Below are 11,958 nucleotides of genomic sequence, written 5' to 3'. Positions count from 1 at the left end.
ATTTAAAAGGGGAAAACTAACCATTTCTCAGGACAGACAAAAGTGGAAACACTATACTTTACACCCTTAGGAAGGTAAGAGAAACATTTACAAGAAGGTACCCACGTAAGAAGAGGTCGGCTTGAGCACACCAAATCTAAAGCTGCAGGAGACCCTTTCTCAAAAAAGTGAACTGATTAATTAAATTGTTAAAAGATGAATGAAATTTTGGAGTTTTGGTTGGTTGGTTGGTTGGTTAGTTGGTTTTGGTTATTTTTGGTTTTTCAAGACAAGGTTTCTCTGTGTAGCCCTGGCTGTTCTGGACTCACTTTGTAGACCAGGCTGGCGCCTTGGACTCACAGTGATCCACCTGCCTCTGCCTCCCAGAGTGCTGGGATTACAGGCGTGCGCTACCACTCCAGGCTAATAGCTCCATTTCTTAAAGGATAAAAATCAAGTTATCAAGGAAGACTTAAGTGAAAAGAAAGAAGGAATAAAAGTATAAGAAAGCGAGGAGATGAAGGAGGTGGAAGGCAGAATATCTGCTCTCACAGTTTTTTCTTTTTTCTTTCGTTCTTTTTTTCTTTCTTTCACTCTTTCTCCTTTTTGTTTTTGTTGTTGTTTGGCTTTGTTGTATGTGTATTGGTGTTTTGTCTACTTGTTCATCTGAGCACCACATGCCTGCACTGCCCACAGAGGCCAGGAGAGGGCATCAGATCCCGTGGAAAGGGAGTTAGAAATGGAGCCTGGAGTTATCCTAAGCAATGAATGACTCTGCACAGCAGCTGGCCCAGTGACCTTGCACAACCTCCCGCCCTACACTGCACTTTTCCTCTTTCCTGTACCATTTGCCACCAAAAGCTGTAGCAACGGTCATCAAATACTCCGCCTGCAGTTACTCCCCTTACCCACCTTGGTCATATGCCTTGTTTGACAAACACACACTAGAATAATTTCTGAGACAAGAAAATACAAGTTGAGTTCCTGTCTCAATTAATGTAAAGAGTCGTCATGAGTAATAAGCCATGTCCATCAGCCTGTCAGTTTCCTGTTGACCTAAAAACATGCAACATATTCAGCTGAAACTTTAAACAATTAAATTAAAATATAAGCACCCAGCATCTATTTAGCAACAATAACCAGAAAAATAATGGTTAGTATTTGCAAGTCATTCAGCAAAGATCATATCCAATAAGAAGTGTTACTGATACAATTTTTTTTGTTTGTTTTTGTTTGGGAGTTTTTTGAGACAGAGTTTCTCTGTGTAGCCTTAGCTGTCCTGGACTTGCTTTGTAGAACAGGCTGGCCTTGAACTCACAGCGATCCACCTGCGTCTGCTTCCCAAGTGCTGGGATTAAAGGTGTGCACCACCATGCCTAGCTTATTTATACAATTTTTTACTGGCCAAAGTAGCATATATCTAAGGGCAGAGCAGGTGCTGACAGCTGTGTCATTTGTGGTTTGGTCATTTCTTCTGAGCTCTCGGGTATCAGACAGCCCCTGGCTAGCTGCGGGACACCCAGAGTGTCACTTCTGGATGGTCTAGTCCAGTGGAGACTCTCTGTGTCCTTAAAGCTTCCACTTAGAGTTGAAGGCAGCGCCAAGCACTAATGTGTTCTCTTTGGCAAGACTTTATTGCAAACACATCTGAGGGTGTCTGGAAACCCTGGGGAGTCATGTTTACTAACCACGATGACACTTAAGTCCAGAGCAGGGTTCTAATTAAGTGTGTGATTGACTAATAGCCTTTGATGCAATAAATGCCCTATTTGCAAATCGCCGAATTAAGATTAGTCTCTGGATAGATTCGTTTGTAATAAGAAAAATGAAACAGATGCAGCTCAAAAAAAAGTGTGAAGATGCTTTTAAGGGAGACTAATAGAGCCGGGAATCCTGTAGATGGTCCTCTATTCATTTCTACACTGACTCATTACCCAAAGCGTTGGGAGTAGCAATGGCTGTTTTAATCATAAATGCCTGTCCCATTGGTCCACTCTAAAAAGGCCCAGGGAAGTATCTCCTACAAACTTAACTTGAGAGATGGGGCTAAGACTCTGTAGATAAAGACCTTGCTACACAAATATGAGGACCTGAGTTTAGATCCCCCAAACCCACAGAAAAGCCAGGCATACCTGTGCACACTTGTATGCCAGAACTGCTGGACAGAGACAGGTTGACCCCAGGGACTCAAAGGGTGTCCAATGTAGCTGAAATGGTGAACTCCAGGTTCAGTGAGAGACTCTGTAACTATTAATAATAATAATAATAATAATAGTAATAATAATAATAATAATAAAAGAAATGAAAGAGAATGACTTTCTGAGGTCAACCTCTGACCTTGACACACTTTTGGATAGGTGATTGCACACACACAAATAATAAAAGTAATTATCACCTAATTTAATAATAAACACACAGTAAAATGAGCTTAAGGAAGAAGTTTGGATAGAGCACATGATTTAAAAGATCACCAAGATAAGGGAGAAAGTTTCAAATATGAGAACTCAAAAGTTACTTCAGTATAAGGCTAGGTGTACCTTTGGAAAAGGACACCATCTTAAAATTGTGTTAAAATGTGCACGTACTCACCTGTTGTATACAGTTCAGCTGTGTTGAGTGTGCTCACATTGTCCATGCAGGTGATGTACTGTAGCCTTGCCACGTTGCCACCCTCAGTCTCTACTAATTCAAGAGCTACTGTAGCATCCCCCCTCCCCCCACAGCAAACACACCCAGCCCCTGGCACCACCCCTCTACTGTCTACACCTACGGATTTGACTCCTCTAAGAACTTAACACAAGTGGGGTCAAACCCCGGTGACATTTTTTTTTCCATTTACATTTGTCTATTGTGTCTGTGGATATGCTCGAGTGTGCACATGCCATGATGAACGGTGAAGGTCACGTGAAGACATGTGGGAATCAATTCTCCCCGTCCAAGTATCACATGGCCGCAAGGCCCGACACCTGCTGAGTCATCTCAACAGCCCCAGCGCTAAACCGGAGGACACTTTTAAACCAGAGGAACTAGTAGCCAACATAAAAGGAAGCATCTATGCCACAAAGGGACAGTGCCACCCAAAGCAGGAAGTGAACAGGGGAGGCTCCAGGACTGAGGATCCTAAGATGTAGTGACCCTAACCAGGGCATCAGTTATCAGAATTTAAGGTCCTCTTTTCTAAACAGTCTTCAGATGAAAATAGAAAAAGCTAAGCAAAGACTGAACAGACTTGAATAAACTCCATTTCCTCATGTGTAAAATGGCTGCTTTGCATATTAACAGTGGTCTCTGATTTCTCTTTTTTTTTTTCCCCAGTTGTCTTCAAAACAGAGGTGGGGGGGCAGTAAACACAGGTTCCTCTCCATATCTTAAGACTTGATTCTGAAGAGTGAAGTTGCTGTCTCTGCAAGACCAGAGCAGAGAGGGCTGGAGGTGCAGCTCTGTTGGCAGTTGGCTTACCTGGCGACACAAAGCCCTGGGTTCAGTTTCCAGGCCAGTATAATCCTGAGCGTGGTGGTACCTGCCTATCTCAGGAATTAGAGGCAGGAGGATCAGAAACACAGGGGCTTCCGTTCCAGGACTCTGCAAAACCTTACATCAAGGTGGGATGTGGAGCAGGAAGGACCAGAGTTGAATCAAAAAGAAAGGCACAGATGAAGCATTTGCAGCCTCACCCTGGTCCCATTCTGGGACAATCTGAAACCTTGTGTGATCATTCTCAGTCAATATCTGCCCAAATGAGCACGTCCCTGAGACCCAACGGTACTCGCAGGCAAGTATGTGATTAGCTTTTCTTTTTTACTACCTTTATTTTATGTGCATTGGTGTTTTGCCTGCATGTCTGTCTATGTGAAAGTATCAGATCTTGGGGTTACAGACAGTTGTGAGCTGCCGTGTGGGTGCTGGGAATTGAACTCAGGACCTCTGGAAGAGTAGTCAACGCCCTTAACTGATGAGCCATCTCTCCAGCCCAACTTTTCTTATGAACTATAAAAATGCATCAGTTCATCCTAAATTATAAAGAACGTACTACCCACACCAAAGAAGAGTTTCATTAAATACAAAGGCAGTGCCGGTGCTAACCCTACTTTTTGACTCTGACAATAATACAACTGAAAAGTTACATGCTGAAAAGTGTTCCCTCTCATCACAGTGAGGATTGTAATTACACTTGATAACCTGAGGATATGCTCTGCCATCGGGAAATCATGGAGCAAATTGAGTGGAATTATATTCTCTGAAGAAATTACCAGTCATTAAAACTTCTCAAAAATTAGAACAGTGGTTCTGATTTTTTTTTTTTTTTGGCTCCACCTTATTTTTTTTTCCCCCTCTGCGTCTGACCCAGCCTCATAAAAAGAGCCAGTAGGGTAGGTTCATGGAAAATAAATTATCCAATTAGGGATTAACAAAACTGTAACAGGGATTAGGAAATGCCAGGGAAAAGGAACACCCTACTGGTGTGTATATAAGAGCCAAAAAAGGCAGACCAGAACAGGCTGCTCACCCCACCTTTCCCTGTACCAGAGACAGCTCAGCACTTGAAGGAGCATCATGTTCTGCTCAACTCAGAGAGGGTCCTGCTCCTCCGCCGGGGCTGTGGGCAGCAGGGTGTGCGCGGGTGGAAGCACCTTCAGCAGTGGAAGTAGCTGTGGGCTCGGGGGAGGCTCTGCCTTGGGCCTCCAGGGATCTAAGGGTGGCCTTGGAAGCTGCTCAGTAAAGGGTGGATTTGGAGCAGCCTCTGGCTTTGGCGGGGTCTCCAGCTTTGGTGGAGGTTCCGGCTTTGGTGGGGTCTCCAGCTTTGGTGGAGGTTTCGGCTTTGGCGGGGGCTGTGGCTTTGGCGGGGGCTCTAGCGGAGGCTTCTATAGCTGTAGAAGTAGTGTGGGAGGTGGCCTTGGTGGTGTCAGCGGCAGTGATGGGGGTCTTCTCTCTGGAAGTGAAAAGCAAACGATGCAGGACCTCAATGACCGGCTGGCCAGATACCTAGACACGGTCAGAGCCCTGGAGGAAGCCAACACTAGTCTGGAGACTAAAATCGAGGAGTGGTATTGCAAGCATGGGTCCAGAAAAGCTGGACCAGCACGAGACTACAGCAAATATTGGACCATGATCGAAGAGCTGAAGAACCAGGTGGGACTCCCTAGCTGTGCTCCTATGACGTGCCTTTCACTTTTGTTCAGGTCATAAGCTTTGATGAAATGGTTTTTACGTGTGTGTGTGTGTGTGTGTGTGTCTGTGTGTGTGTGTGTCTGTGTGTGTGTGTGTGTGTGAGGGTGCACACGTGTGTACGTTCAGAAAAGGGGCATGCATGCATGCCATGGTACTAGTGTGGAAATGAGAGGACATTTTATGGGAATTGGTTCTTGCCTTCTCCCATGTGAGACCCGAGGATCAACTTTAGGTCTGCAAGTTTGGTCAGACCTGGCAGCCAGTGCCAGGGCCCTGTAATTAAAATGGAAGTCAATGAAATATTCATGTGTGCAAAACGGGTCCTGTTGTATCTTGATTGTGACCATCCTAAGTATGACACACAACGATTGTACTCTGTCTGAATCTCAGATTTGGGTATTGAATTCGTACAAGGCCAGACAGCCAACTGACAGGTACATATTAGCCGGATGGTACCAAGGGGATAATTAGGGTGACCTAATTATTCATGACTCATTCTCACAGGTCGGAACATTTTTTTTGTGTGTCTTTCTGGATTCATTAGGACTATTTTTCTTCCTAGAGAATCTGGTGAAGTGTTGCAAAACGCACTAAAGCTGAAGATTTTCAGGCACAGATGTGTGAGATGGGTAGTTTTTAGGGGAACTCTGTGCTCATGCTGAAACCCTGAACAGGGGAGGAAGTGATTGACCTGATCAGCAGAAATAGGCAGAGGACAGCATGCTATAAAACACTGTCCTACCCGGGTGATGGTGGCGCACGCCTTTAATCCCAGCACTCGGGAGGCAGAGGCAGACGGATCGCTGTGAGTTCGAGGTCAGCCTGGTCTACAAAGTGAGTCCAGGACAGCCAAGGCTACACAGAGAAACCCTGTCTCGAAAAACCAAAAAAAACAAACAAAACCCCCGCTATCCTGTGGCTACCCCAATAACTATGTGAGCTGTTTCCTGCTGCAGAGATATGTGGTATGCACCCCTGCTAAGTGAGTCTGCAGGTCAACCCACCTTTAAGAGTTCATGACATAGGAGGTGTCTGCCCTCACAGGTAGGAAGGAGTCCAGAGCAAAGGGGAAATCACCTTGCTAGTCAGTCTTCCCTCTTTCCTAGATCTCTTCAGCCACCTGTGAAAACGGCAGGAAAGCTCTGCAGCTTGACAACGCCAGACTGGCTGCCGACGACTTCAGAATGAAGTGAGTGCGAAACCCGAACACTTGAAAACAGTCATCACAGGGGATAAAACACAGTCCAATGGCTGAGGGGGAAAAAACCCTTTGGGGGACCATGAGCTAAATTCACAATTAAACCAGGAGCGAGCATGGTTGGTTTTATTCTATCGTTCTACTGTCTGTTTGGTTTGGGGTGTTTTGTTTTAAGACAGAAACTTGGGCCGGGCGTAGTGGCGCACACCTTTAATTCCAGCACACTTGGGAGGCAGAGGCAGGAGGATCATCAGTGTGATGAGAAATGCTTTTGTTTCTTATAACACTGTATGTTCTGCCGGGTGTGGTGGCGCAGGCCTTTATTCCCAGCACTTGGGAGGCAGAGGCAGGAGGATCGCTGTGAGTTCGAGGCCAGCCTGGTCTACAAAGCAAGTCCAGGACAGCCAAGGCTAACACAGAGAGACCTTGTCTCAAAATAAATAAATAAATAAATAGAAAGTAAATAAATAAACAAACAAATAAATAAGTAAATAAAACTTGTGTAGCGCAGACTGGACTCAAATTCACTATGTAACTGAGGCTGGCCTTGAACTCTGTGCCTTCCTGATTCCAGTTCCAGAGTGCTATGTCACAAGAGTGCACCCCCATGCCTGGCTCCCAGGAGTAAACTTTATAGAGACCATTGTTGGAAGAAAAGAAAAGCAAGAAAGGTTGGGAGAGAAGAAGGAAGGAAAGAAAATGGGGGGAGGGGGGAATTACAGTTGAGAACTATTATAAAAAAATATTGTACATGACTAGAGCTAATATTAGAAAATACTTTTCCTTATGAGATTCTTTTTTTTAAACTTCAGAGAAGCTTCCAGCAATTTCATTTATCAAAATAGTCAGGGGCGGGCTGGGAATGCAGCTCAGAGTTAGAGCACTTCCCAGCAAAGGCCCAGCACCCAGGGTTCCACACGGGAAGAAAAAACTGAGCAACAGTGCTTCAAGGTGAAAACTTTTCCAAGGGTATGAAAGAGAGGTCCCTCACCTGCCTTCCTGCCCGCCCCCCCCCCTCCAGGTATGAGCACGAACTGTGCCTCCGGGAGTGCATAGAGGGCGACATCAACGGCCTGCGGAAAGTGCTGGATGGCCTGACCATGACTCGCTCTGACCTGGAGATGCAGATCGAGGCTTTGACTGAGGAACTGGTCTGCCTGAGGAAGAACCATGAGGAGGTGGGAACCGGCTGCGCATGCACAAACGGCCCCAGACTTCCCACCGTGTCTAGTCTACAAGAGTGAACTCAGTGTGACTAAATGCGCTCCCCATATCCAATGGCCAGGAAAGCTTAGCAATGAGCACTTGTCTCATCTTGAAGATCCTCCGGGGTGTCGCGGTTTTGAATGTTTGCAGTGACGGATGCCTTAGGTGGTGGCAGCTTTCCATCCGAATCATTGTGGTCCCTTTTCCATCCCTGTACACTAGGAAATGAAGTGCCTGCGAGGAAGCTCTGGAGGGGACGTGACAGTAGAAATGAATGCTGCCCCAGGAACCGACCTGACCAAGCTACTGAATGACATGAGGGCTCAGTATGAGGCCATGGCTGAGCAGAACCGCCAGGAAGCTGAGAAACAATTCAATGAGCGGGTAGGGTGCGGAAGAGGGGGCCTCAACCTGCGGGTCGAGCTTAAGCCACCACCTCTGCTCCCATGACGACAGTGCTTTATTTCCATTTAGAGCGCATCCCTGCAAGCCCAAATCTCTACCGATGTAGGGGCAGCCGACTGCGCCAGGAACGAGATAATGGAACTGAAACGCACCGTGCAAGCCCTGGAAATCGAGCTTCAATCCCAGCTGGCCCTGGTATGCGCTGACGGTTGTCTGTGGGTTTGTTTTAAATCTCCAACAAGGAGTTGAGCAAATATGTTGCCCTCCATTACCCGTGATGCTCACTAAACACACAGGCACAAAAGACAGAGGAAGGAAAAGGTTTTGTCTGCTAGAGAACGTAAAGAGTGAGGCATGCCGCTCTCTGGGGCTGGGCAATAGCTCTGTGGGGGAAAATACCGCTTGCTATGTAAGTGTGAGTATCAGAGTTCAGATCCCCAGCACCCCTGTGAAAGACTGGGGAGGGGGTGCGTAGGAACAGGCGGCTCCGTGAGTAACCTGGCCAAATCAGTGAGCGCGCTTCAGTGAGAGACCCTGTCATGAAATATCGAGGACAACAGAGGGAGATAGACATGCCAACTTCTGGCCTACACATACACACGTACACATACACACGTACACACACACACACACACACACACATACACACACACACACACACACACACACACACACACACACACACACGTGCGTGCACAGGACAACTCTCTCCGTTTCCATTAAAGATTTAATTTGAATCCTGCCAGTGAAAGTTAAAGAGGCAAAGACAGCGTAGATTGTGCCCTAGCAGGGCAAAGCGTACACCTACTCATACAAAATCGGGCTTTTTTTTTTCTCCAAATCATCCATTGACTTATCTTCCACGTGAATTTTTGCTTTCTCTTTGTCTTAGAAATGCTCTCTGGAAGGGACCCTGGCTGACGTGGAAGCTGGCTACAGGGCCCGGCTGTGTGGAGTCCAGATGCAGATCAGCAGTCTGGAGGAAGAGCTCTGTCAGATTCGGGGTGAGACAGAGTGCCAGAAAGCAGAGTATGACTACCTGCTGAACATCAAGGTACGCCTGGAGGAGGAGATCGAGACCTACCGTCGCCTGCTCCATGGAGAAGGAGGGTGAGTGAGATGCAGGAGGTGGGCTTACGACATCAAAGAGGGAAGGGGAGGGGCCAGCCGTGTCCCCATAAAGCAGGAAAGTAACATAACAGACACAGCCCAATCAGAAGATACCCACAGCTGCAGCCTGGGCTCTCCCAAAGGCTGGAGGACCTCTCCCACCTTGGCAAACTGCAAAGGAAAATGCTGTTCTTTCTTCTTCCCTCCAGGGGATGTGATTATACAAACTTAGTATCCAAGCACATGGTGTTGAGTGACTCAAGATCTGGCCAAGGAAAAGGTATGCAGTTTCTAAATGCTGATAACAATGTTACCATCTCAAAGTACTTTTCTTTCTTTATTTTTTTTCCCTCCTCCCCAGACAAGGTTTCTCTATGTTATCTTGGCTGTCCTGCACTCCCTTTGTAGACCAGGCTGGCCTCGAACTCACAGCAGTCCACCTACCTCTGCCTCCCGAGTGCTGGGATTAAAGGCGTGCACCACCACGCCTGGCTTCAAACTACTTTTCAATGGATTGTCACAGAAAAGTATTTTAGAATGAAAGGCTTGCTTTCTTGTATGTTTTCACCATTGGGGTGGCCAAATGGCTAGGCAGCAATGCTTCGCTTGCAAGCACAGGCGGACCTGAGTTCAACACTGAGAACCTATGGTAGTGGCGGGGGACACAAAGCAAAACACACAGGCACTTAGGGGCTGGAAATTCCAAGGGTGGCACAGGTGAAGACAGGTAGACTTCTGATGCGCTTTAGTTCAGTTTGGCTTTGGTTTTTGAGACAGGGTTTCTCTGTATAACTCTGGCTGTCCTGGGATGTGCTCTGTAGACCAGGCTGGCCTCGAACTCATACAGACCCACCTGCCTCTGCCTCTGAGTGCTGGGATTAAAAGGTGTGCACCAACTCCACCCCTGCTCTTTTGAAGCTTTTTGATTGGCCAGTGTGACCCATTTTGGCAAATTCCAAGCTAGAGAGACAGAGAGACCCTGACTCAAAAAAAATAAAAATAAAAAATAATGAGGTAGCTATTGCCTGGGCAATCATGGCTGAGGTTGTCCTTTTACTTTCACACACACACACACACACACACACACACATACATGTGTGTGTACCCAGCTGCACAGGTGTACATACACACACAGTAAGAAGAAATGACAACGTGTCCACAGTTGCTGACAATATCTTAAGTGAAGAGAACACAGTCAGCAAGCGCCGAGTTTCTCCTGCTCTGGGTCTCAGTGGCTGACCTTGTGGTCCCATGATTTTCAGATCCCAACAAGAGGAGAGTGACGAAGACCATTATAGAGGACGTGGTAGACGGCAAAGTTGTCTCATCTCAAGTCAGCAACATTTCCGAAGTGAAAATAAAATAAGCAGTTTCCAGCTCCGCAGGGGCGTCCGTCAAAGGAAACAATTGACGAGGGAGCCAGTGAAGAGCCCGCCCCAGGCTGACGGTGATGCTGGCTCACCTCCCCCCACCTCCCCACCCCCACCCCCACCCCCACCCCCGGGAAAACCTGCTGTCCAAAATTAGCCAACCAGCCCATTTTCTGCATCCTCTTATTTTCTTCCTAGAACATTGTTTTTAAAGTAGGAAGGAGGGATTGGTTCTGAGTGTCTCTGTGCTTCAATAAATGTGCTTTTGCAAGCTAACGAAGTCATTCTGGGTTGTTGGTTTCCCACCCCCCCACCCCCACGAAGACGTTTAGTATCTTACTCAGGGCTGGAGTCACGATTGGCAGCTCATTACTGCATCACTAACATTAATTCATCACTTACCTGCCTTCTCTATTACGTGAAGATTTCAGCCATTTTACCTGTGGATTTTAACATCACACAAGAACAGAATGGCACCATAGCTGCTGAAAGTAGACCTCAGTGTCCCTCACACTATAGCCAACGGTCTGTGTCACCAGACAGGGATAAAAAGTATTACAGTGACCAACTTATAATTCATCGATACCTATTTCTTTATGTCAGTCGCTGAAAAGGTGTCTCATACATTTAGAAAAAGGCACAAAAGCTATGCCTCATACCTCAATAAGCTCACAGCTGTTCACAGGTGAGCACTTGGGTAGCTGAAACAGGGGAATTGACACAAGTTCCAGGTAAACCTAGATTACATAGTAAATTCCAGACTAGATAAGGCTACATAGTGAGACCCTCTCTGGATAACAATACAAAGTTTACTTTGCCAGTGAGGAGGAAAACCAAACATAAAGACAGCTGGGGCTAAAGGACTTCAGCTGGTGGCGGTACACACCTGGAATTCCAGCAGTTGAGAAGCAGAGACAGGCGGATCCAGAACTCAGTGCTGTCCTCAGCTACACAGCAAGTTTGAGGATAGCCTGAGTTACATAAGGCCCTGTCTCAAAAAAAAAAAAAATGAAGGACTTGATTGTACAGTATTTGCCAAACATACTACAGAAATGGGCCATGGCATAAGAGATGATCAAGCCAGGCAGTGGTGGCACACTTGGGAGGCAGAGGCAGGCAGATTTCTGAGTTTGAGGCCCAGCCTGGTCCACAGAGAAAGTTCTAGGACAGCCAGAGCTACACAGAGAAGCCTTATCTCAGAAAGAGAGAGAGAGAGAGAGAGAGAGAGAGAGAGAGAGAGAGAGAGAGAGAGAGAGAGAATAAATATCAAATATAGACTATAGGGAAAGAACATTGTACATACGACACAGGGTCTGATTTCTTAACAAGTTGAAAGCCCCGAAGAGGAGATATGTTTTTAGAACTTGTTCCTTTACCAATTCTAGCCACACCTCCAACCAAAAGTTGTCAATTGGCACATCTGGTGTTTCTTCTCGCCTCTCTCCATATTGGTGACCTTCTAACCCATGGGCAGTCACGGCCTCGTTCCCTCTTTTGAAAAGCATCTCCAAAGGCTCAGAC

The 11,958-nt window shown here is 46.6% G+C and overlaps 1 protein-coding gene across 2 annotated transcripts; it reads left to right on the top strand.

The window, feature by feature from the left end:
- Nucleotides 1-4,464: 4,464 nt before the first annotated feature.
- KRT24 (keratin 24) lies at nt 4,465-10,718 on the top strand. Of its 2 annotated transcripts, XM_084748830.1 has the most exons (9): nt 4,466-4,753; nt 4,790-5,109; nt 6,255-6,337; nt 7,368-7,524; nt 7,775-7,936; nt 8,027-8,152; nt 8,850-9,067; nt 9,277-9,347; nt 10,330-10,718. In XM_084748830.1, the coding sequence occupies exons 1-9, from the start codon at nt 4,534-4,536 to the stop codon at nt 10,431-10,433; spliced, it is 1,461 nt and encodes a 486-aa protein (XP_084604956.1). In that variant the 5' UTR covers nt 4,466-4,533; the 3' UTR covers nt 10,434-10,718. The 2 variants fall into 2 exon arrangements, with proteins under 2 accessions (XP_084604955.1, XP_084604956.1); XM_084748829.1 differs by having other exon boundaries at nt 4,465-5,109.
- Nucleotides 10,719-11,958: the final 1,240 nt, after the last annotated feature.

Source organism: Acomys minous (assembly GCF_964271855.1).
Source record: "Acomys minous genome assembly, chromosome: 12".
Classification (NCBI taxonomy): Eukaryota; Metazoa; Chordata; class Mammalia; order Rodentia; family Muridae; genus Acomys; species Acomys minous.
This window is presented reverse-complemented; position numbering and strand designations above follow the sequence as displayed.